This window comes from Geotrypetes seraphini, chromosome 1 (assembly GCF_902459505.1).
Source record: "Geotrypetes seraphini chromosome 1, aGeoSer1.1, whole genome shotgun sequence".
NCBI classification, from domain to species: Eukaryota; Metazoa; Chordata; class Amphibia; order Gymnophiona; family Dermophiidae; genus Geotrypetes; species Geotrypetes seraphini.
Genome location: NC_047084.1, coordinates 485,940,156 through 485,967,668, shown reverse-complemented (window position 1 = coordinate 485,967,668; position 27,513 = coordinate 485,940,156). Strand labels below are relative to the sequence as shown.

Here is a 27,513-nt window from a genome sequence, read left to right as displayed (position 1 = left end):
CATCCTGGATTTTTTTTTCCACTTTCATCAAATTAATTCAATAATCTGAGCAGGACTTTAAAATTAAAACACAGTATGCTCTAGGAAAGACAAAACTGGTATTCACTCCTTCACATTCTCACGTAGCCTCCAGTGGTCTCAAACTTGCCCCACCAGGTACTATTTTGAGGCCCTCGGCATGTTTATCATAATCACAAAAGTAACATAAAACAGTTTCTTGATCATATGTCTCTTTAGCTATAAATCTAATCTAATCTAAACCTTAAATTTATATACCGCATCATCTCCACAAATATGAAGCTCGACAATATTATTATTAAGACTTAGCCAAAAAGAAAGATTTATAAACTATAAAGAGTTTTACCTCATGCAAAATTGTCATTTCTTTAATAAGACATTAACTATTTTTTCTGAGGCCCTCCAAGTACCTACAAATCCAAAATGTGGCCCTGCAAAGGGTTTGAGTTTGAGACCACTGACTGTCTCTATTCAAGAGCTCACAGGACTAAATTTAAACTTACATACGTCGTCTAAAAAATTCCTTATAGCTGAAAACACATACAGACTGCTCTTGGCATTGGTAAACAAAATCTGTTTCCCTCTAAATTCTGCATCATTAAACTCAAATCAACCCAGACAAAAAAAAAAAAAAAAGAATTCTTCTACAATATCATTTAACGGAATCCTCAACGATATTACAAGTGAAGTAGGAAGAGAATATGAAGGGAAGAAATTGTATGCCTTTTACATCTTAGCTCAACATAGGTTACAGAAAGATAAAACTAGACATACCTAGGATATACAGAATAGTTATACATAAAATTTAAATAAATTACAATTTATCAGCAATGTAACATTGAGTCTTTATCCCCCTTCTGAAATAACAAGTACATTATTTAGACAGCAATCTAGATTCTAAAGGCAAGTCACCCCACACCTGAACTGTTCGATAAGAAAAAAGTTAGGAGGTAATTCATCAAGGGGTGCCAACTGATTTAGCGTACACTAAACGCTAATATGCCCAAAGGAATATAATGGGCATCTTAGCATGTCGCACACACTAAATCGGTTACCACTCCTTGATGAATTCCCCCTTTAAGTTATATATCCATTCCAAAGTGTAATTTTAATTGTCTCAGATGTAGCTTGGCATTATTATTTGGAACCAAGACAACATCAGACAAATACTGAGGGACCTGTCCTTGAATAATTTTAAAAATCATAGTAGACATCTTAAAAATAATTAATGCATGGAATAGAAGCCAATGTAATTTAACTTACGCAGGAGGAACATTAGCTTACTCTTAAAAATGCTCACTTGCATGCTTTGAAAATGGTTTCTTTGCAGGCTGACCTATTAGACCAGTGGTCTCAAACTCACGGGCCACATGCGGCCCACCTGGTACTATTTTGAGGCCCTCGGTATGTTTATCATAATCACTAAAATAAAATAAAACAGTTTCTTGATCATATGTCTCTTTAGCTATAAATTGCAATATTATTATTAAGACTTAGCCAAAGGGAAAGATTTATAAACTATAAAGAGTTTTACCTCATGCAAAATTGTCATTTCTTTAATAAGACATTAACTGTTTTTTTTTTCCTGAGGCCCTCCAAGTACCTACAAATCCAAAATGTGGCCCTGCAAAAGGTTTGAGTTTGAGACCACTGTATTAGATCAACTTAATGTACTGATAAACTAAAAAAAAAAAAAAGCCTCTTTAACAAAGCCACGGTAGCGATGCTGCCGCAGTAAATGCAACAAAGTACATTCAATTCCTATGGGCTTCAGCAAATTTACCATGGCAGCATCACTACCACGGCTTGGCAAAAGGGGCCCAAAATCAACCAAGGTTCCAACTTCAGGCTTATAAAGAGAGATTTAGGTAGGAGTGTCCCAAGCTAAAATCATGCCTTGTGCGACATGCCCCTAGCACCACCTACATCCACTGCAGGGTAGACAATGGACAGGTACTCGTTTTTGCAACTCATCTCCCTTGTTCTCTTTGGGGCTGCACTGCTAGCACAGCCCTTGTAATGACCTGTATTTATGCTACCTTTGAACACTTGTGTACCTTGGCATCCACTATTCCTACAATCTATAAAAATGCCTTTTCTAACTTGATTTACATCATCATTCACAATTCTTTTCTAAAATGGCAAATATCCGGTCTTTCAGTATAGTTTCTCTTTAACTATCCTATAGTACCAGGAAACTTAAGAAGATAAACCTTTTTATTTCTTTTATGCTCTCTTTCTTATATGCTCTAGTCTTAATTACATGTGAACCGAGTCGAGCTCCGTTGGGAGATGACCCGGTATTTAAATTGAAGACTGGATTAGATTAGATTAACCTTTCAAGAAAAGGATGCATCCCAGCCAGCTGATTAACTCTTCCCCTTAACGGTATCCATGACATTCTGTTTGTCTGTCTTGGCTGTTTAGATTGTAAGCTCTTTCGAGCAGGGACTGTTTTCTTATTCTTTGTGACTCTGTACAGCGCTGCTTATGTCTGGTAGCACTATGGAAATAATTAATAGTAATAGTAAACTACAAAGCAACACTTAAAAACTCTTTCATCATTTTAGGGTTTCAAGGTGTGTAACAATTTTGTTTACGTCAGAACCCTTTGCATGGATAGGTTGGGGGTTGTTGGAAATGGATATGGTGAATATAGTAGTGGGAAATCTGCCTACCAGGAAGGGGGAGGGAGTTGAAACAGAACACTACTCTGTCTAGAGCAGTGTCTCTCAAAATGTGTGCCAAGGCACATTGGTGTGCCCTGAAGAGGTTCCAGGTGTGCCATGAGAGATTCTAGAATTTTACTTTATTTTTAAGAACTCCCTTCATAAGTACTAGAATAGATGACATGTACGTCATATATGCAAGAGTCTGTCAATGTTATGAGTGTCTCTGTGTGTAAGGATACAACTGCCCAGAAAAGCATCATTCTTTGACATGATTGGTCCTTGAAAACTAACAAGTAATTTTATTTTTTTTGCAGTAGTTATTCTAACTTGAGCACAAAGCAATCAAGACTTTGTTATTGTTTGGATCTTCTTATCTTTGCAAACTTGGATTTTCAGCTCTGATAAAAAATTAAATTGAAAAATAGAGAATGACCACAGATGTGGATGATGAAAATGTGTTTGCTTGTTGACTATCGAGCTACGTTTTGAGTTAGATGTGCTTGTTTTGAGTGCAAATTATTGCATTAATTAGCAAATCTATTCCATCTACTTTAGCTTCACCATTGTTACAATAAACTATATATAGCTTAAAGAACTTTAAATAAATAACGCTCAAATTTAATTTTATGTTGGTTTTGCAATTTTATCATTTAAATTTTAATGTGTTGCGAAAAACATTTGCTCCGTTTAGTGTGCCAGAGCTAAAAAAGTTTGAGAGACACTGGTCTAGAGACATAGAGGATGCAATTGGCTAATGGAAATTCAAAATAGCCGATTGGTTGTCAAAATGTATTGGAGTTGTTGATATATTTAATTTCAATGCTTGGTAAGTGGGTTTTATTTATTTATTTAAAAAAATTTATAATATGCCTATTAAACCTTCTAGGTAGACCACAAAGTAACACTCATGAAAATCATCTCCACCACAAACAAAATACACAATAATAATAAAATCTATAACAAAATAAACATGAAAAATCTGCATCACAATAAAAACAACGAATTTTGATATTTATATTACTCTATATATGCCTGCTGAAACAACAAAGTTTTAGACCCCTCTTGGAATTCCTTCGTGTTGTGTAACATTCTCAGCTGATAAGGTAGTGCATTCCAACTTTGGTCTAGCCAAAAAAAGAGGAACGATATTGTTCCAACCTCACTACCTGAAATTATGGTACGTCTAATTTATCCAGATTTACATATTATCTTATTTTGATGGTGAAAAAAAAATAGACAATTTTTTTTTACATTTAAAAATAATTGATTGGTGACAGAAAGAAGGCCATTAGTCTCCACTGGCTCCAAATTTACTAAAAGGCATACCAAGTGATGCTCTAGTGATCAGAGTAAGAGGCGGTGACTAATATGAATGTCTGATGCAGGAAGGAGGGTTCCTCTATGGTTTCATAATATTGATATAGATATATGGAAATTATGAAACTGGATGACAAGAACTGCCTGCTTAAAAAAAGAAAGCAAAGCTACAATAACATAGAAAGTTGACAGATAAACTATGATTATTTTGTCAGTGATGCTAAATTCACTCTGTTATCAATTTTTCACCTCATCTCAGTGAAATCTGGTGAGTTTTGTCCTTCACAATGCATTGAGATGGATATATTTGACATATCAAAATATAATCTATATATTCTAGTGTTTTATAATCTAATGATTTTTTTAAAAAGGAAGAAAGCTAGAAGTAAATCAGTCTCAGATCATCATGGAATTTGATTGGCAACAATGGCCTATGACATCAGAAGGAGTTCATTACCAGCAGCGCTTCAGGGAACAAGGGAAAAACTTCCTGAAATGCAGTTAAAATAATTTTAAGAGATGATAAAATTAGACCAAAGTAAAAGAAGACAGTAAAATATCTATTTTAGATGCTATGCAAATGAGAAATGAAGAAGAAACATTTTTGTGCTACTTCCATTTTAACATCCTTCTCCATGATCAGTCTATTTTTGCTACAAACTACCAGCATAAGATTGCTGTGAAATTGAAAAAAAATGCAGAGTATAGAAAGAAAATTTAAAGATTTGATTATATATAAAAATCAAGCTAAATTACAAATATACTACAGTACAACCTTGTACATCTTCTCCTGTAACTCAATTTTTCAGTGCAGTAGGGGTGGTATGCTGACATAGGGCTATCCATCTGTGCTCATGAGCATACTACAGAAGATGTCAATTACAACTTCTCAACTCCTCCTCCTTCTCCACAGTTTCTGCTGCCCCCTTCAGTTCTTCCTTCTATTAGTGAGCATGAAGGTGTCTTTTTAATTTAGTGCTGGGTAGTAACTAGTTACAGTAACGCTAGTTGCTGTAATTAGTTACATTTTTAGATAACTATCAATGTAACTAGTTACTTTTTTATAAGATCGACTAAATCCCCCTTTTGCAGAACCGGAAAAGCGGTTTTTAGTGCAGGCTGGTGTGCTGTACGCTTTGCGTTGCTTCCGATGGTCATAGGAACTCTATGAGCGTTGAGAGCAGTGCAAAGCATTCAGCGTGCTAGCCTGTGCTAAAAACTGCTTTTGCGGTTTTGTAAAAGGGGGGATAAATTAAGTAACTACTAATAAAATTTACAAGTTACTTTTGCATTACTGTTTACATAGCATGCAGAACAATTGACGACTAATTTCCATTTGTGCTATCTTACTCATTAAGCCTCCAATTCAACTTGTTTCTTTTGTCTCACCACAGTGACTATACATGTACTGCTTATATGTGGCGACAGCCAGCCAAATGGGTTCTACTGAATTGAAAGAATTGCTTCATAAAGGGCTAGGCTGTTTTTGCAGGTATTCAAGACAAAGTTAGACAAGTTCCTGCTAAACCAGGTAAGGCTAGACTCAGGGCACTGGTCTATGACCTAAGGGCCGCCGCGAGAGCGGACTGCTGGGCACGATGGACCACTGGTCTGACCAGCAGTGGCAATTCTTATATTCTTATGTACTGTTAGTAGTAATAAAAAGGGACTCTGAGAGGCCCTAAACCAGGGGTCCCCAAAGTCCCTCCTTGAGGGCCGAATCCAGTCGGGTTTTCAGGATTTCCCCAATGAACATGCATTGAAAGCAGTACATGCACATAGATCTCATTGGGGAAATCTTGAAAACCCAACTGGATTCGGCCCTCAAGGAGGGACTTTGGGGACCCCTGCCCTAAACACTGGGTAGAGAACTCCAGAAGGGGAGGGGGAGTCCCCACCCCCTTCCAAAAGGAAGCCTCCAAGAAGTACTACTGTGGACATAAAAATAGTCTCTGTAGAGTGTAGGGGTTGAAAGCCTGATTGTAGAGGATCAAGAGTCTGTTAAGATGAAAGAAAGTCCCTAAGGGGGAAGGAGAGTTGCCCTCTCAAGCCTTTATCCCATAGTTCATTAATCTCCTCTGGCAAGCAGGCTTATGCACAAGGCAGAACTTTTGTCTGTTAGATCCGCTTAACTGATGTTCAACTGGGGAGCTCACTGCAACGGTCACCCAGTTCAAGGACAATGGACTCCATCTCAACAGAAATGGTCTATCAACAGGCTGGAAATGTGAGCTATTCAGCTGGTGCTACAATGACTGCAGTCTTTGCTGAAGGGCAAAGCAGTCAGAATCTTCTCCAACAATGCTACCGCAGTGGCCTATGTCAACAGGCAGGGAGGCACTAAGAGCGTTCTGTTCCAGTAGGAAGTGAAAGCATTGTTCTGTTGGACAGAAACTCACCTGTAGGAGATTTCTGTGGTGCATGTGGCTGGGGTGGACAAAGTTCAAGCGGATTATGTAAGCAGACAGATATTAGACCTGAGAGAGTAGTTGTCATTCTTGCAAGTGTTCCAGGCCATTGTGAAACGATGGGGTCATCCAAAGCTCAACTTCATAGTGAATGAAAAGGCGAATCAGTTCTTCAGCTAAAGATACCCGGAAGTACAGGGCTGGATGCCCTGGTTCAACCATGGCCAGAGACCGGGCTACTGTACGTGTTCTAACCCTGGTCCATGAGCAGTCAGGTGATCCACCGCATGGTAAAGTAGTTCTAGTAGCACTAAATTGGCTCAGGCACCCGTGATATGATTTGTGAATTTTGTATGCTTGCAGAAGGGACAAAGTCTCAGACTCCAAGTGAATCCAGAATTGCTCTTGCAGGGGTTGATTGTCCTAGAAGATCCAGGATACTTTGGTCTTACAGTATGGGTTTTGAGTGCACAGCGCTAGTCCAAAAAGGATATTCAGAATTAGTCATTGCTACTCTCCTTAGAGCCAAAAAGCTAATGATGGTTTCAGCGTATGCTAAGGCTTGGGAGATGTTTCAGTGCTGGTGCAGCAGAGAAAAGTTGGAGCCTGGCAAAGACCCAATCTTGTTGGTAATGGAGTTCCTCCAAGAGAGCCTTGACAAAGGATTGGCAGTGGCATCCTTTAAAATTCAAGTAACAGGGCTCTCATGTTTCTGAGGGTGAGAGAAGACAGCTTCGCTAGCGGCCAATCCAGCCATAGCCATGTTCTTGAAAGGTGCACTGAGACTAAGGCCACCAATTTGAGATCCGTTTCCATCATGGAATCTTAATTTAATCTTAGGGCTCAGCAGGGCTCCATATGAACCCTTACAAGAAGCCTCCCTCTTGGATCTATTGGTCAAAGCAGTCTTCTTGATTGCAATTACATCTGCCAGAAGAGTCTCAAAATTGTAGGCACTGTCATGCAGAGAGCCATTCTTCAGGATCATAGGAGTGACTTGTCTTTGCGTTTCATGTCAACCAAGAGGTTAGACTACTAGCATTTCATTCCACATGCTCCAAGAAGACAACGCCTCAAAGGTTCTGGATGTTTGGAAAGTTCTTTCGAAAATAACAAAAGCCCTTAGATATACATATAATTTGTCCCGTTTAAGACCTCAGCGGTGCTAACTGTGAGAAATTTTCATTCACAGATTACAAGCACAAAAATCTTCATCGGTCATAATTTTTCATAGTTTTTTTCTATATAAATAAATTTTTGAAAAAATACTCATCTCTTTATTAGAGAAGCATAGCAGGGGTTCTTCACCAACATAGGCTATGTTTCGCCCAGGGGGCTTTATCAAGGTATTTCCCCTGACAAAAGAAGAGAGAGTTTTACTATACATAACTTCAACTATTATTCATTTTACAGAACTAACTTATACAAGCATAGCTTAAAGCCTATATCAGTAGTCTGACACAATTTAGAAAACGCTCAAAAATATTTAAAGCCCGTACCTTTAGTATGCCTGTTCCATGAGTGCTGCCGAAAAAGTTTTTTAGAGCAGAAACATGGCGGCGGCGTTCTTTTAACAAAACTGTCAACGTAATGACCTCATACAAACGTACCCTATCAGAATCAAAAACGAGCATGGAGACATTTAAACCAGTGTCATCCACTCCACTTCAGCATTCAGCCCGTTCGGTTTAACTGTGTTGAGTGAAAAAATCATCTTTTGTTCCATAAAATTTAAACGTTCAACATGATTTCCACCCTCCCACCCTATCTCAATGCAATCAATTATTCTCCATTTTAGATCACTAATTTTATGCCTCATAGTCTGCCAATGCTGAACTAATGGCGCTTCTACACTTCCGGTATTAATTTTAGACTTGTGCTCTGTTAATCTAACCATAATTTTTCTATTAGTTCTCCCTATATATACCAAATGACATGGGCATTGTATTGCATAGATAACATGCATACTATTGCATGAAGTGTTCATCCTTGATTTAAAGACTCTCTTAGTACCTGGATGGATCCATTCTGGGCCCACCATTGCTTGAGAGCACCACTGGCATTGTCCACATATTTCCTGTGTATAGACTTGCTCAATAGGAATAGCTTCATATTTTTCCTCAAACTTTTGAAAAGCCAAAAATTCACCGATAGTCCGCCCTCTCTTAAAAGAAGCTGTCGGGAGTTGTTGAAAACATGGATGAAGTTTCAGTATTGACCAGTGGGATTTTATACTTTGAAAAAACGTATTACTTAAATCGTTATAGGGTTTCCTAATCGTTATAGGGAAGCACACAGATCAGATTTTCTTCTATTTCATTGTTTTTACATGCCTGAATCAGCAAAGATCTTTGTGCATATTTCGCTCGAAGATACGCTTTCCTAATAGATTTTTTAGGATAATATCTATCACAAAATCTCTGAGTCAGAATTTTAGACTGTTTCTCAAATTCTTCTCGATCTATAACGATTTAAGTAATACGTTTTTTCAAAGTATAAAATCCCACTGGTCAATACTGAAACTTCATCCATGTTTTCAACAACTCCCGACAGCTTCTTTTAAGAGAGGGCGGACTATCGGTGAATTTTTGGCTTTTCAAAAGTTTGAGGAAAAATATGAAGCTATTCCTATTGAGCAAGTCTATACACAGGAAATATGTGGACAATGCCAGTGGTGCTCTCAAGCAATGATGGGCCCAGAATGGATCCATCCAGGTACTAAGAGAGTCTTTAAATCAAGGATGAACACTTCATGCAATAGTATGCATGTTATCTATGCAATACAATGCCCATGTCATTTGGTATATATAGGGAGAACTAATAGAAAAATTATGGTTAGATTAACAGAGCACAAGTCTAAAATTAATACCGAAAGTGTAGAAGCGCCATTAGTTCAGCATTGGCAGACTATGAGGCATAAAATTAGTGATCTAAAATGGAGAATAATTGATTGCATTGAGATAGGGTGGGAGGGTGGAAATCATGTTGAACGTTTAAATTTTATGGAACAAAAGATGATTTTTTCACTCAACACAGTTAAACCGAACGGGCTGAATGCTGAAGTGGAGTGGATGACACTGGTTTAAATGTCTCCATGCTCGTTTTTGATTCTGATAGGGTACGTTTGTATGAGGTCATTACGTTGACAGTTTTGTTAAAAGAACGCCGCCGCCATGTTTCTGCTCTAAAAAACTTTTTCGGCAGCACTCATGGAACAGGCATACTAAAGGTACGGGCTTTAAATATTTTTGAGCGTTTTCTAAATTGTGTCAGACTACTGATATAGGCTTTAAGCTATGCTTGTATAAGTTAGTTCTGTAAAATGAATAATAGTTGAAGTTATGTATAGTAAAACTCTCTCTTCTTTTGTCAGGGGAAATACCTTGATAAAGCCCCCTGGGCGAAACATAGCCTATGTTGGTGAAGAACCCCTGCTATGCTTCTCTAATAAAGAGATGAGTATTTTTTCAAAAATTTATTTATATAGAAAAAAACTATGAAAAATTATGACCGATGAAGATTTTTGTGCTTGTAATCTGTGAATGAAAATTTCTCACAGTTAGCACCGCTGAGGTCTTAAACGGGACAAATTATATGTATATCTAAGGGCTTTTGTTATTTTCGATCTATATTATTAACCTTAGTATAATAGATATTTACTGCCTTATAAAATTGTACTTTGGAAAGTTCTTTTACATTACCTGGAGGTAACGAATGAGTTTCATCTCTTGGATCACCTTTTTGTGTTAATCAAGCAAGCAAGGCAAGGCAGACCCGCTTCCAAGGCCATCATCTCTAAAGGATTCATAAAGTAATATCCTCTGCATACATCGGCTATGGCAAACAACCACCTATTTTGTTGAAGGCACATTTGACAAGAGGCGTGGCCTCCTCTTGGGACGACTCGGGAGACTTCAGCGAAGGAGATTTGTAGATCAGCAACCTGGCCCTTTACCAAATTTTACAGGGTGGATGCCAATTTTGGGTCCTCAGTACTTCGAGCACGCTCATCTATCCCTCCCTAGAGTTTGGGGACTGCTTAGGTACTTCCCTATGGTTTAGCATACCATCCCTATTGCATTGGAAAAAGAAATTAGGTTCTTACTTTGATAATATCTTTTCCAGTAGATTGTATGCTGAATTCCCCAACCAGCAAATTATCTGATTCAACTGCTCTCTGACTCCAGCTTCTTGGTCAGCTTCATAGCTAAGATTTCATTGTCTGTCATTTTATTGCAGTGTCACACAAACCTTCTGAAGCCACGGCACACTAGACTCAGTGCCATGGCTGGAGGACATCCGGAAATGCACGTGTGTCGACACAATGTTATACACATGCATGTCATCATCACATCGATGTCTGCATGCGCAGAGTCTGCTATTACTATTCCGTGTGCTAGAGTAGAGGTGCTGGCACCAGCTGACTGCCTACAGGACGAGCCTCTCGCCTCCTCTCTCCCTCACCAGTGTCTCATGGCACATCCGTAATCTTGTATGAGGCACACAGTTTGTGATACACTGGTCTATTGGATTAGGAATAGAATGTATATAAGCAGGGGTGCCCAATATGTCGATCGCGATCGACCGGTCGATCACTCAGGCAACCCGAGTTGATCGCGGAGCCATGTGGTTTCCCTTCTCTTTTTTTCCCCTCCTAACAGGCATGCAATTAATACGCCTCATGGAGAATGCCAGCCAATCATAATTCCCTTCTCTTTTTTTCCCCTCCTGACTGGTGTATAATTAATCTGCCTCTTGAAGAACACCGATCAATCACCTGTTCTGATAAGAGCCGAGGTTGGGAATAGTGCTGCCCGATTCAAATCAATTCACTATTTTAAAGGAACAACTGAAACTATTTAAAACCCCCCTAAAATTAAAAAAATCGGCCTTCCGATTCAGTGACTGACCCTCCCCCCTCCCCCCCTAAAGCAGGATCAGCAGCACTGCCTCTTGCTGGCCAGCCGCTGATGCTCCTACTTTAAAGGGCGAGGGGGGAGGGTCAGTCGGGAAGTGCTGCGGTGTCCAGCTTTCTCCCTGGCCTCCTGCGCATCCCTTTACCTAATTCCAGCAGGGAGCAGCCTGCAGAGAGGATCGCCAGTACTTTAGCGATTCTTGCAGGTTGCCATAGGCCTCAGGTGCTGTCTTCCCTCTGCCGCGATCCTGCCTCTGACTCAGAGGAGGGGCGGGACCGTGGCAGAGGGAAGACAGCTCCTGAGGCCTATGGCAACCTGCAAGGATCACTAAAGTACCGGCGATCCTATCTGCAGGCTGCTCCCTGCTGGAATTAGGTAAATGGATGTGCTGGAGGTCAGGGAGGAACACGCAGGCCTTTCGGGGGGGTAGGCCTTCAGAAGGGGGAACAGACCGTCAGGGGTGGTGGTGCAGGTCTTCAGGGGTGGGGTGCAGGCCTTCAGGGGAGAGAGATGGACAATGGGATTTAGGAAGGGAAGGAACAGAAAGGGAAGAAGCTGGACACAAGGGATGGTGTGGAGGGGTGGATAGAGATACTGGATAGGAGGGTAGTTGGGAAAAGAAAGGGAGTGATGGTGGACCCTGGGGCAGTGGGGAAGGAGGGAGAGATGCTGAATGAAAGGGTAGTTGAGAAAAGGCGGATCTGTGGATGGAGACGAAAAAAGGAAATATGCCAGACTTCCGGGGGAGGGAAGGGAAACGGAACGGGAGGACAGAGATGGAAGATGGATGGTTAACACGGAGACAAGAAAACAAATGGGCAGGAGACCCTGGCAAATGAGTTATCAGAAGACAACCAGAGCCTGGGACCAAAATGATTTGAATAATGACCAGACAACAAAGGTAGGAAAAATGATTTTATTTTCAATTTAGTGATCAAAATGTGGCCGTTTTGAGAACATAAGCAATGCCTCTGCTGGGTCAGACCTGAGGTCCATCTTGCCCAGCAGTCCGCTCACGCGGCGGCCCAACAGGTCCAGGACCTGAGCAGTAATCCTATATTTTATACCCTTCTATTCCCTTTTCCAACAGGAAAATGTCCAATCCTCTCTTAAATCCCAGTACTGTATTCTGCCCTATAACGTCCTCTGGAAGCGCATTCCAAGTGTCCACACATTGGGTAAAGAAGAACTTCCTGGCATTTGTATTGAATCTGTCCCCTTTCAACTTTTCCGAATGCCCTCTTGTTCTTTTATTTTTTGAAAGTTTGAAGAATTTATATCTGCTGTCTATATTTTGCACTATGGCCCCCTTTTACTAAACCACAATAGCAGTTTTTTAGTGCAGGGAGCCTATGAGCATCGAGAGCAGCACAGGGCATTCAGCGCAGCTCCCTGCGCTAAAAACCTCTATCACAGTTTAGTAAAAAGGGAGGGGGTATATTTGTCTATTTTTGTATAGTTGTTACTGAGGTGACAGTGCAAAAAAGTCATCTGCCTTGATCTCTTTGAAAAAAAACCCGGAATATAAATGATAATTAACATTTTCTCTACGTACAATGTGCTTTGTTTTTTTAAATTTTATTATTGGTAGATCATTTTGACTTGGTCATTTTAAAAGTAGCTCGCATGTCCAACAAGTGTGGGCACCCCTAGTATATAGGATTACAAGGGAGGCATGATTGAGCTCCATAAATGTTCAGGCTGTTTATATATATTTTTTTCTTTATTGGTTTTTTTAACTTCATCTAAGCAGATCATACACCTGGTTTCAAGGAATTCTCCATATCTCTCCTTCTTCTGTCAGGCTTTGGTATGAACTGAATGGAGCAGTAGAGACTATGAAGGAAGAGGAGTTGAAAAGCTGTGATTGACATCTTCTGCAGTATGCTCGCAAGCACAGATGGATAACCCTATAGGTTCAGCACACTGTTCCTATCTACTGGAAAAGATATTATCAAGTCAAGAATCTAATTTCTTTTTAAAATAAATATGAACATAAGAACATAAGAATTGCCGCTGCTGGGTCAGACTAATGCAATTCCTAAAAATATGTTTTTGGATTTTGACTACTCTATTTTAAAGGAATAACTGAAACAATTGCAACCATCAGAGTAAAAGTCTACAATCAAGAGATCTATAAAATAATTATTGCATCTTTATGCTTGACCAAACAAAAGCAGATATTCATTGCTAAAATTAACATATCTATTGTATACTAAAAGGTCATTTTTCTGAAGTGCAGTAAGTTTTGTGTTTTCCATGCAGTGTAGGGCAAACTATAACATATGAAGTACAAAGCTAATGTAAATGCAGGAAGTGTGCCCAGCATCTGCCTTGCACTTAGCACAACCATCGCACATGTTCTGTGTTACATGCAGTGGCAAATAGCAAGGATGTATGTGCTATCTGCCACAGCATGTAACATGAGAGGCTGAGGGGGGGGGGGGTTAAAATAAATAAAGTCCAGAAGGTCATTCCCATAGCAATGTACCTTCCTAAAATTCCCACTATCCAATCTCCATCTATCTTCTACACACACATATCCAACTCACCCCCAACATTACTATTCTTCTATGGGCCCACCACCCTGACAATTATTCATCCTACCCCTGAAAGGCAAAAGCTGCCCTCAATCACACTCCAGGACTCACCCAGGGGCTGTTCAAAGCCTGACCAGTGATGCCAGATAGCAGTATTACCATTACGCTGCCGCCCAGATTGGGACTCTCCTTCAAAATGTCACATTTGCTCCCTAGTGAGACTATTAACTACCCAGGCTTTGAACAACCCCTAGTTGAGTCCCATAAGAGAGGGGGATGGGGGGGTCAGGTTTGGGCTAGGTATGATTGACAGGGTGGAGGGTGGCCAGAGAGGGACCCTAATGTTGATATGGGGAATCGGACATGTAGAGAGGGGCAAATGTAGATCGGATAGCAGGGGGGTAGATTTTCAAACAGTGGAGGATTTAGGGGATGTGTATCACCACAGAAATAGTTTTTCAGGGACTTTATGCATTTATTTTACCTCTTTAGCCTCCAAGCTGCTTTTCTGCCAGTAGTGCTGCAACACTTACCACATACTCTTGGGTGGCAATAAGTGCAGCTGCACTAGTTGAAACATCTAGTGTGCAGTAATACTCTGTGCGTTAGCTGTTAGGAAAACATCAATCTTGCTCACTGCCATGTTAAGCAGTTAGCACTGCATTTTTATTGCATGGTCTATCTCAGGGGTAGGGAACTCCGGTCCTCGAGAGCTGTATTCCAGTCGGGTTTTCAGGATTTCCCCAATGAATATGCATTGAAAGCAGTGCATGCAGATAGATGTCATGCATATTCATTGGGGAAATCCTGAAAACCCGACTGGAATACGGCTCTCGAGGACCGGAGTTCCCTACCCCTGGTCTATCTTATTGCGCAGTTAATGTTAGCATAGGTTGGCGCTAACTTTTACTGCATGGTGAAACCCAGGTTAGCAGCTTAATACAGCCTAGTAAAAGAGCATCTTAGTAGTCAAAAAAAAAAAAATAAAGCACCTCAACCTCTAAAACTTGAGATGTTCCAAATCAGGCAACTGTACAGAGATTTTAGGAATCATTTTGAAAAAAATCACACAACTAGAAAAAGTGGCAACGGGCTGTTACCAAAGATGCCGACATTTTAATGAACTAGCAACACTACCATTAGATAATGTTCCAAGCCAAATTTACTACCATTCTTCCCAAACCATTTTGAAAGTCACGAAGCAGTAGAGAATATCTTCAGAAAATGTAAAAGTCCAGGACTGGACAAACACCCTGTCACATGAAGTTAGTTTGGTATCACTAACTAATGCGAGCCTGGCATTATTACAACTCCCTCCACCAAACGAACCTGAAATCAGATTATTACTGAATGCAAAGATTTTTAAAAAATTACAAAGAAAACATATACATTTAAAAATACAAATAACAGTTAACACCATTACCAAGACCACAACAGTCACCCAAGACACCTTAGAAGGCTAGACTACTGTTGCATTATAATCACATAAGGCACACAATAAGAAACTAAGGGGCCCTTTTACTAAGGGATGTTAATTAAGCCCTTAACGTGTGGTCAGCACACACTAACACGCTACTGCAAAACCCGGCATTTTTGCAGTATTTTGCATGCTTGTGGTTCGTTAATATTTTTAGGAGAGGGCATGTCATGGGTAGAATTTGGGCGTTCCCTTGTTATCCAGCTAGCATGTTACGATAATGCAAGATTAACACAGTAGCACTTAGACCCCCAATTCTATAAATGGCTCTAAAACTGAGGAAGGCGGCGCATAGCACATGTCACCGTTTATAGAATCACTCCTAGCGGTGCCTGAACTGGACTTAGTTATGCCAGGGTTTTCTTGGCCTATATACCAGTGTCTAAGTTAGGTGCCTACTGATGCCCAAGTCTACTTTCTTTCTTTAGTTTCCTATAACATTCTTCCAGGGGAGCTCAGAATGGTTTACATGAATTTATTCAGGTACTCAAGCATTTTTCCCTGTCTATCACAACGGGCTCACAATCTATCTAACGTACCTGGAGAATGGGGGGAATTAAGCGACTTGCCCAGGGTCACAAGGAGCAGCATGGGTTTGAACCTACAGGGTGCTGGGGCTGTAGCTTTAATCACTGCACCACTCTAGAAATCGAAATGTAGTAAAAGTGAGCCAAGTGAAAGAACAATCAAGCCATTGTGACATCACTGATGAGGTTGGCTCTTAGGCACTGGTGGAATGAGGCATTATGATGTCACAGTGCCTGCTCTGGTTATCAAAGGCTGAAACTTTTCACAGTACAGTGGTACCTTGGATTACGAGCATAATCCGTTCCAGGAGCATGCTCGTAACCCAAAATACTCGTTTATCAAAGCGAGTTTCCCCATAGGAAATAATGGAAACTCGCTTTGATGCGTTCCCCCCCCGAGAACCGGCATTGCTCCCCTCGAAGGCCCCCCCTGCGATCAGGCACCCCCCGCAACGATCCGACATCCCCCCCCCCGACACAATTGGGCACCCCCCCGCTGCTTCTTACCCTCATCTGGGCTCTTGAAGATCGGCCTACTCGTCTGCTGGGCCTTGAGCATCTGAGCATGCTCAAGGCCTGCGAGTTCACGTTCTGAATGTCTTTTATAGAATCAAGGCCTTACCACCTCCTAAATAGGAGGCAGTTAAGTGTTACTGCAGTAATTTTTTCTGGTTCGCTGTGCTATTGGAAATATCAGTGCATGACTTGCTATTAAAAAAAAGAAATGAACAAGGCTGACAAAAATGCTGCATTAAATCTGGGCTTAGCGTGCAGAAAAATCCCACATTAGAAAGCACCAAGCCCTTATTTTACTGCACCTTAGCAAAAGGGTCCCTAAGTAATACATATTAATTATGATTTATGAATTATTTAAAGATTATAATGGTACGAAAGCCCCATTAGATTTAACACATTACCAAAAATAACTTTTTAACATTTTGTCAAAGCAAGTGAGACCTGAATAGTTTCCTAAAGACTGTAAACTTATCTATTGGAAAAATATATTTAAATTTGATTTTCAAATTTTTTTTGTTTTCCAAAATCACTTTACACATCCATTGTTCTTTATTAGCATGATTATTTTTGGCTGGGGGAGGGAGTAGAAGCAAAGAAGAGAGGCATTCTGTAATTCTTATAAACATGAATATTCAAGCACATGATTTCTTTTTTATATGGAGAAAATTAACTTTGTGCCCTTTTTACAAAGCTGTGGTAAAAAAAACACCAAAGTTCATAGAAACTGAATGAGCTTTGGTGCATTTATCGCAGGACAAGGGAGACAGCACAGAAGATGACCTAACTGGCCGCCATCTTGTTGGAATATTCATTTCTATCTCTATCTCTACCTCTGTCCTTATATTTTTATCTTTACTTTTCATAAATTGTTTCTTCAGGTACTTTAAGTTAGATTGTGAGCCTTTGGGACAGTTAGGGAATTTCCAAGAACCTATCTTATTTATTTTTATTTATTGTATGTTTTAATGCATCATTTTTGTAAACCGCTTAGAAACCTCACGGTTATTAGCGGTATATAAGAATTAAATTAAATTAAAATTAAACCATGGTTTCCACAGCTTTGTAAAAGGGGCTCTCTATTTCAGGGTGATTTTTTTTTCATTCTAATAAAATTTATTTTCAAAGTATGATTTGGCTTCCAGAAATTCCTGTTTCAGAGCCACCAATTTATTCTGGGGAACATTTGGCACATTCTGGATTATGTAGACTTGCTTTTGTCAGTAACAAATGGAGAACTACAAACCCCAGACTGCAGTGTTACTTTAAAACAGTGGTTCCCAACCCTGTCCTGGAGGACCACCAGGCCAATCGGATTTTCAGGCTAGCTCTAATGAATATGCATGGAGCAGATTTGCATGCCTGTCATTTCCATTATATGCAAATCTCTCTCATGCATATTCATTAGGGCTAGCCTGAAAACCCGATTGGTCTGGTGGTCCTCCAGGACAGGGTTGGGAACCACTGCTTTAAAATTCAACACTGGTAGCTCCAATCTAGGCATGTTGAAGGGTTTTTTTGGGGGTTATTAAGTTTACCTTCACAAAATAGGGGGTCCTTTTACGAAGTCGCGCTAACCGATTTAATGCACGCTAAATGCTAAGGCACCCATTATATTCTATGGACATGTTAGCATTTAGTGTTCACTAATCTTTACTGTACCTTAGTAAAAGGACCCCTAGTTGAATTATTGATTAAAATATTTTAACTTAAAAAATACCTGCCCAGTATTAAACAATTGACTGATAATCCGTTTTTGAGTTTTCCCAAAATTTATTTCATGTTTCATTGGTTTTATCTTGGCTAAATCTCATATTTAGGGGTCCTTTTATCAAGCCGGACATTTCATCACGCGCTAACCCCCGAGGCTGGCTAAAAAACTAATGCCTGCTTAATGCAGGCGGTTTAACGCACGGTATTACGTGCGTTAAACCCCTATCACAGCTTAAAAAAAGGACCCCTTAATGTTTTCAAACCCTACTTGGTAGAATTAGCAATTAAGAGGAGACAGCACACAATTATATAGACATATATAAATAAATTTATGATATGTACTTCCTTCACCTCTCTTCTTTTCAGACAATAGTATCCGGGGTTGCAACTCAGATTTGACCCCAGACCTGTAAAAACGTGTTTAAAACCATATAGAATGGAATGCACTTATGGATTTCTACATACATTTTTAAGGAACATGACAGAGAAAAATGCTGTGTAAGGTTGATCTTGAACAGCAAAGTAAAAGGGTGTCTTTAGGAAAACTGAATTGGATTGCCAAAATATTTTGCTGGAGTGAATTCTACAAAAGAAACCACAAATGGATCTTCAAATCTCTGACCACACGCTGGTTCATGAATTTTTCCCCAGAAACCATGTCCCTTTATTCTTTATTGTAAAACTGTTTAAAACGCAAACTCACAGCGAGTTTTCCTTTTCTTTCTCTCTGTTTTGAAAAGGCAAAAGTCAGTGTTTATTACTTCAGTCTCTGTCTGAAGGTTTAATTGCAATCATGGTCCAGTCTTGAAAGGAAAGTTCATGGACAAGTTAGATTGTAGATTTTGAAAAAGAAACTCTGAGGTGATGGTTTTCTCCTAACTCAGTATTATGGAGGTGTATTAGAGCCAAGATTGCTTCTTCCACAGAACCCAACTGAATCAAAGCCATTTTACGATCTTTCCTAAACATCAAGGAAATATAAACGCAATTATGTTGAGTTCTTCAAGCACATACATATTAGTGATATAACATGTATTTAACACACTCATACCAAGACAATGAAAGACAAACATGAAAGCCTTTGACCAAGTTAATCAATGATTAAATTATGAGCAGATAAGTAAAAAAAAACCCCACAAAAAACACTTAAGGGAAGAAAACTTCAGAATAATACTAAGGGCTCTTTTTACTAATGCGCAGAATAGTGCACGCTACATTGCTGCGCGCGCTAGACCTTAACGCCAGCATTGAGCTGGCGTTAGTTCTAGAAGCGTAGCGCGTGGTAATTTCCTGCGTGTGCTAAAAACACTAGCGCACCTTAGTAAAAGGAGCCCTAAGGCCCGAATTCTCTAAACAGTGCCGTGGTCGGTGGCTGCCTTAACAGCAGCTGCCGATTGCTTGTCAATCACATGATGGCACCGTTTAGAGAACTGTGCCTTCGGGAAAGGTAGGCGCCGGAAATGTAGGCCAGGATTTTCAAGGTCTACGTTTCCAGCGCCTACTTTTGTCGTGAATCACGTCTACAGAGGAATGTTATGGTGCCTAATGCTATTTCCGGCATTAGCCACACCTACAGTGGCGTTAGGCATCATAAAACGCCTCCATAGGTATGATTCTGGTGCTGGTTTTTAGGCACTGGTAGGTGCCTTGAAAAGTCTTTTAAAAGGGCCTATAAACAGTGTTTTGCACTTAACTTAGGCACCGGCAGGGTGCCTACTGGCACCTAAGTTAAGGCGTCGTTTATAGAGTATGGGCCTAAGAGACCACAGAATTTTATCTACAGCAATAACGTCAATCAATGGTATGAAAAACCTCAAACAATCATTCTGGTTTTCATTTTCTTCATCAAACTTTTTAAAATACAAGTCATTACTTACCTCCCAAATTCTGTATATGGCACCTAAAGTTGTGCGCATATGTCAGTGTGCATAGCCTATGTACAGGCACAACTTAATTAATAGGCCTAATTGGCACAGATAATTGGCAATTAACATCTCATAATTGATGCTAGTTTGCGTTAATTGGAAAGTTATACACGCAACATGGTAGGCACATACCATTAAATGTTGTGCGTCATGTCCAGTGCGTGAATCTGGCAGATCATGGGCGTTCTTTTAACTATGCGCAAGTTTTTAGCTTATACTCTGATGTGCACACAACTTAGGTGCAGGCATTTAGACCAGGCCTTTTTTTTTTGGCCTAAATGGGTACATCTATAAGTTATGATGCATAACCAGTGCCAAGTGTGATTCTACAAGCTGTGCATAACTTTTATAGAATTGCACTTACCATTGCACTTCTCAGTGCTGATTTTTTTAGGCATGATATATAGAATCAGGCCCTTAAACCCTAATATTTTTACTTATTGATTTACCTTATAAGAGTCCATTCATAATTATGGTTTAGTGGAAACATTTTTAGAAAACACAAATGCTTAATCTTTAAAGTCCGAAACTAAAAATGTCCTTCATTCTCATATTTCAATCATTAAACATTTTAGCTACAGCCTACCGGCATTTCTGAAACCATAGCAAGGTGCCTCCTAATATATACTACTCCAAACCAATGGCTTTCTTTACTTTTCAAAAGAACCCTCCCTCCTTTCCTATCATACTGTTGAAAAAGTAGATAGCTTAGCCATTCTCCTTCCTGACTCATTTTTTGGCAACAGAAATTCCAAATTCTACTTTTAGTTTTCCTGAGTTATTAGCAATCCATATTTCTTCCCCATTTAGGCTCCACATTCTATTGCTCTATTGTCCTCCATCAATTGTGCCCTCTGGGATTCTCATATTCAATCATTGTCAGATTCAGGATTCCGTTTTTCTAATCTTGTAATTTTTAGAGTCTTTAATGTTCACACAGATATTCTCTCACAGCCTAGATTGACTTTCCTGTTGTCTTTGTTATCTGCCTTTGGGTTCCACCAATTGGTTAACTTACCAACTCACAGCACTGGACACACTCTAGACTTCATCTTTACTAGACTCACAACTTTATCTTTCACAAGGCCTGTTTCCACTACTGCTCTCTCATGGTCCGACTACTTTCTGGTTCAGTTTTCTGTTCACATTTTGATTGATAATTTTCAAATCACTTTGTCCCCTGTACATACTTTCTCATTGCTAACCTCTCGTCTTCTTGATATTTCTGAGTTCTTCTGCCTTTACTTCGAGACCCTTTCTCTGGAAGATAAAGTTAGCAATTGGCCTCTTCAAGTAGTACTGGACTAGAATCATTTGCCCCTGTTCAGCCAATTCAAAAGAAACAGTATCATAGATTTTGGTTCACTGACGATTTGCGCCAGTCTAAACAGCACCTTCAATATTTAGAGTGACTTTGGCACAAATACCTTACCACTGAGCACCTTGAATGCTGTAAGAAAGAGAACCACCACTACAACTTCTTACTAAAAAAAAGCGAAGGCTTCTTATTTTTCAAAACTTGTGGACTCTTCCAGTAATCCCTCTCGCTGGTTATATCGCTTTGGGTCAACTACAACCACCGCTGTTGTCTCGCTCAAACTCCCTTCCCTCCTCAGATACTTTAGCTGATGCTTTCTCTGCGAAAGTGTATAATTATAAGATTCTTTACCTCCTGCCCCATTTCATTCCTCTATACTACCTCAAACTTATTCACAACCCTCCCCCCACAATTTAGCAGGATCCTCTAACTGGTCTGCATTTGATCTCCAAACATTATCCTCACTTTCCTATACTTTGAACATCATGAATCCAATTCATTGACTCAAATTGCCTTCTCAAAACCTTCTACCGTTTATTCTGTCCTTAATCAAGGAAAGTTTAAGTCTTGGAGTCATTCCTGCTTATTGGAAGAAAGCTATCACCCCTATTCTCAAAAAAAAAAAAAAGTCACTGGATCCTGCAGTTCCAACTATTGTCTAGTTTCTAATTTTAATTTTTTATCAAACATTTTAAAAAAATTTGTTCTTCAGAAACTAATTTCTCATATTGATCAACTATTAGTGCTTTACCTAAACTAAGCTAGTTTCCGGACATTCCACAGTACTAAGACTGTACTCTTGCTTTAGTTAGTGATTTTCATTCTGCTGATTTCACTAGATCTGTTAGCAGCCTTTGATTTGGTTGACCACCATCTTCTTCTTTCTCGCTTCACAGACATCAGAATTTCAGAGACAGTCTGGGATTGGTTTTCTTCCTTTCTCTCAGATCATTCTTTTGCAGTCTCTTACCATTCTTCAATTTCTATGAGTCATGACCTCACTTGCAGTGTCACACAAGAGGCACTTCTTTCACCAGTTTTCTTCAATATTTGTATCATTTTGTTGGCCACACTCATCCAGTCTTTAAATATAAAATTTTTCATCTATTTGGATGATATTTTATTAGTCTATCCTTACTCATCCTTCCAACCTTATCCGAGACCATTCCAATCTTGCCTCTTCATGTTATCCTCATGGTTGGACACCCATTGACTTGTGTTAAATCCAGACAAAAAGGTGGCATGTTGGATATCTGCAGGGAAAAGGGGCTAAGTTCGAGAAATGTGTGTTTGGGGAAGAAGGATCATTGAAAAAGAGAACATATACTTTGGTGCCAGTGCAGAATTCTCAATTCTCCCTCGAGTAAAAGTATTATGTTTATCAAATCCAGACACATGAATGATTACAGAAAGCTGAACTGACAATAAAAGATGAAAGATTGATAGTTACATCCCAGGTCAGTGGATCACAGATGGTTCATAGTGAGCAAACGTAAGTCTGGGAAAACCAATATATATATAGATTCTGGGAGAAAGAGCTAGAAACAGTCATGCATACAAACTGACTACAAATTTCTGATGGACAGGGCTGGCCCAAACGTTAGGCAAAGCTGTTGCAGTCATAGTAAAACAATAGGTCCTGACGGCCACACAAACTCTCAGAACCATTAGCCTATACTTTAACTTGCATTTTACAGGATGTTTGTGTGATGATTATGGTACCTTTACACTTTATTGATTTTAATATACTGCTCTTTGAGCAACACGACAGAGCCGTTCTCAATCCAAAGTACATCATAACCAAAAGCAGAAAGAAATACCATAATTAATAGAAAAAAAGAAAAGAAAACAGAAAAGATTGTGGCATCTGTCCCTGGACACTACCCCATTTAATTGGCTGGGATCTATTTTGATAAGCATTTAGGCCCCAATTCCATAAACGCTGCCAAAGAACACGGCGCATAGCAGCTATCAATGTTCAGTTAGGCACCATTTATAGAATCGCACCTAGCGGCACCTATATTGGACTTCAGGGCTGGTAGGCATCAAAATCATAGGCACCCCCTATTTATGCCAGAGTTTTCTTGGCCTAAATGTTGGTGCCTAAGCCCACTTAGGCACCTAGATGCAAAACACGCTCAAGTTCTGTCCACAATCTGCCCTTAACCATGCCTATTTTCTGGCAGTTGCCAATTTAAGATGCCTAACTTTAAGCATCTTTTATAGAATCTGAGCCCTAGTCTACAAATGCCTCTTCAAAAATGTTTTTAAAGCAGATTTAAATCTTTAAAAAGAGTCTTCTATGCTTAAGAACAATGCCATAACGTTCCACTGAACAGGGGCAAGAAGGAAGGTGGCTTGATGGTGTGTAGATTCAAGATGAGCAAGATGTAGTGCAGACGTATGCAAAGTAATTGTGGCTGATGATGAAGAGTAACTAGAGATGCCAAATAAGGAGGAGCACCATGGTGAAGCACCTTATAAGTTAACGCAAAGATTTTGTTATTAACATAAGAAGGGAAGCAAACAGTATTTCTTCAGAGGGGTCACATGATCGTGACAGGTTCCATTTGGAGAGTAATTCAACAACTATATTTTGTATAGATTGTAATCCATTCATCAGATCTTAAGGGAGGCCAGCATAGATCACATTACAGTAATCTATCCTTGAAGTTACAAGGACATAAAATAAGGCCATGACTGTTGAGTTTAATTATCAAAATCTTGGGGTGGGGTGGGGTAGGGTGGGGGATGAAGTAGACTAGGAGCCTAAAAATTAATTCAGGGTTGTGTGTGTGTGTGTGTGTAAGGATGAAGATTTACCTAAGGTTTCCTCCATCCCTAGACCCTGCTGATGAAAAATTTACTGTATATAAGGAAAGGAACAATAAGGTTTAAATATTGTTGTATTAAAAAAAGCATTGGAATCACAACCCAAAGAGTATTACAGAAAATGAAGAGGTTATGATTACCTGGGCATTCCCATTTGAACTGATAAAATCCTTGATGAAAGAAAGCCAGGCATTGTGGTAGAGGAGAAAAGCATAACATTATTGATAATAGAGGTATCAATGCCGAGTGACTGTTCTGCATATTGGTTGGAGAAAGAGAATATCTTCAAGTATCCAGCAGTCCAGTCAGAGACCAAAAACATGAGGCAGAAAGATACAGAAATATTCTCCATTTTATTGGGTGTTTAATTAAAAGGAATTTTCAAGCATACTTCATAAGGTGCCTACACATACATTTTCTGAACTCCAAAATAAAGTTATCTTTGGCACAATGCCAAGTACTATAATGAACATTAGCTGTTTCCAGCTAGCAATTTAAACTGTAACTTTGCTTTAAAAAAAATGGATGCTACATAGAACTACTAGTCTATGTCATATCTGGAAAACAAGAGAAACCTGTTTCTCTTTGCCTGTTTCAGTTGCCTGAAAACTGATCATGCAAGCCTTTAAAAAATTTAGCTCACAGTAGTTGTCCATAGTATAGTATTGCTTATATTGTATTACACTGATCTGTATGAAAGAGTTGTCTAAAATAAACCTATGACCTCATTACACAAATCATCATCTATAGTATACTAAAGAAAATTGAAAACTTGAAACTTTTTGAAACAATGCTCTGGAATGATGAAACGAAACTTGAACCATTTGGCCACTAGCACGCAAGACACATTTTGGAATTAAAAAAAAAAAAAAAAGATACCTTGCCAAACATTAAGCATGGGGGTATATCTATTACATACTGATTTATGAGGGAGCCAGGGAATATTGTACAGGTGGACAGAAGAATGGATTCACCTGTAGAGTGATGGTTTGCTGGATTACTGATTAGGTTAGATTCAGAAATAGCTATAGAAAATAATATAAAAATTGCTCCTGGGTGGAACTGGCCAGTAATGCAGATGTGCTTATTAGTACAGAAATGCCCACACCCCACCATCCTCTGCGAAAAAATAAAAGTGATTTTTTTTTTTTTAGCAAACAGATTGCAAAATTACCAAGGATGCCTGAGCACGCCCTGAGTAAGCCCTTTTAAATTGCATTAAGCACACACTAACACTCAATGCAGCTTAGTAAGAGTTACTCTTAGGGATTGATTGAAACATAAGATTTTACAAGGGGTGCCTGAACCTTTGTACATAGCTATAGATTAACTGAAAGTCATAAAAAGTCTTTCCGGTTAATTGCACCAATAGGAAGTAAAACAGGAAAAACATTTCTTATATTAACAAGATTTTTGATGAGTTTCACAATGAGTTGCTTCTACTCACCCTTAACACTGAAGTAACATGAGATGTTTCAAGTTAGTTTAAAGCTGCTCAAAAGATTTTTTTTTAAGACAATATTGTATGCAGATAAACATAGAACCATATAAAAATGCAAACTGAGGCTAATAGAAGTGGACACGTGGTAGGATGAGGAAAACTTACTGGAAGAATTTGAAGGCTTTTACTGTAGATCCAGTATTTTCAAAAAGTGACTTCAGATCATTTTCAGTAATTGAAGGTCTACAGGGAAAAAGTAAATATGAATATTTATGTCTGTGCTTTGAAAGAACTGGAAAGCATTATTGATCACTTACAAGAGGGATAGCAGGGTGCAGACGCACAAGCGGATAATGTCATCGCATGTCACCAGAGGCCAGATTCTCAAACCTTAAGGTTGCCTTTAATGCGGTTGCTAAACCGGTTCCAGCCGGTTTAAAGTGCATGTATTTTAGCGGTGGATTATCAAAATGGCTTACTATGGCAGTCTCTGATTATAACAAAAAATAACTATTTGCAAGCAGAATATCAAAATTTTATATATCCACCAAAAAATTCATACAATAAATCCTCTTACCAGAGACTTTAATAGAGCAGGCATTAAAGAAATATGGAGAAAAGATCTCAGTGTTCCTAGAGAAAAAACTCAGGGAACTACTATGACAAATACAAAATTGTCATAGAAAACACATCCTTGGTCTAAGAAAAACTCAGTTCAATAGACATAATTTGCAAAAAAAGAAATACTTCCACAATTCTTTAAATATTGTAGAAAACCCGCACTTATCTTAATGATATCTTTATGTCCTCTGGTATAGGCAAGATCTTTGAAGCAGTAGCTCTTTCTTCAAACAAATTCCCCTGATGCAGCATGATTGCGAAACAGGACCTGTCGGGAATTCTGTGATCATCTCCAGTGCAATGTTAGATTGAAAGAAACAGCACCGGGTTATTTTTTTCACTGCACTGCAGTGATCTTGCCTATACCGGAGGACATAAAGATACCATTAAGATAAGTGCGGGTTTTCTACCATATTTAAAGAATTGTGGAAGTATTTCTTTTTTTTTTGCAAATTATGTCTATTGAACGGAGTTTTTCTTAGACCAAGGATGTGTTTTCTATGACAATTTTGTATTTGTCATAGTAGTTCCCTGAGTTTTTTCTCTAGGAACTCTGAGGTCTTTTCTCCGTATTGCCTTAACGCCTGCTCTATTAAAATTTCTGGTAAAAAGATTTATTGTATGAATATTTTTTGGTGGATATATAAAATCTCTGATTATGCCATGCAAATGTACTACGACGAAATCATTAATATTAAAATGAGCACTACGAGCAATTCCCTAACTTCATTGTGTCACATCTGTGGCCAAAATTTGCCGAAAGGTCTGAGCCTTACTTTCTGATCAGTGCCTGAGTACTGATTGGCTCAGACACTAACAAGAAAGTAAGGTTTGACAACTCAGACCTCCCCCCTACACAAATTAAAATAAAAATTTAAAAAACCCACCTCTGCTGCTTCCCTCCCCCCACAGTGGGAGAGATGCCTACTCCTGCCATTGCCTTCCCCCGTGCCCCCGATTCTACACACACACCCTCGCAATGGGAGAGATGCCCACTTTCTCCCGCTGTCACCCAACCCCCCCCCCCAACTTCCCCGTGCTCCTGACAACCCCTACCCCTCCCTACCTTATTCAGGAAGTTTGGCTGGAGGGAAGTCTGGTACATCTGGGAAGGGGCCTAAGGCTCTGACTGGGCCAGATGCCTAAGGCCACTCCCATAGGAGGGGCCTTAAGCAACTTAAGCCAATCAGAGCCTTAGGCCCCTCCTCAGGATTCATCGGGAAGGGAAAGACCTGCCATTTTGTAAGAGGCAGGCCTGCCAGCCAGAGCAGGTAG

General features: G+C 39.4%; 1 protein-coding gene across 6 annotated transcripts in view; it reads right to left on the bottom strand.

Annotated features, from left to right (window-relative positions):
- Window positions 1-17,449: 17,449 nt before the first annotated feature.
- PTBP3 (polypyrimidine tract binding protein 3) overlaps window positions 17,450-27,513 on the bottom strand; it is a 255,937-nt gene continuing 245,873 nt past the window's right edge. For all 6 annotated transcript variants that reach the window (XM_033926068.1, XM_033926101.1, XM_033926075.1 and 3 more), the window contains 2 exons: window positions 25,783-25,860; window positions 17,450-19,062 (listed from right to left, as the gene is read on the bottom strand). In XM_033926068.1, coding sequence (XP_033781959.1) covers window positions 18,930-19,062; window positions 25,783-25,860 — 211 coding nt within the window. In that variant the 3' untranslated portion in view covers window positions 17,450-18,929. The remainder of the gene's footprint in view (window positions 19,063-25,782; window positions 25,861-27,513) is intronic.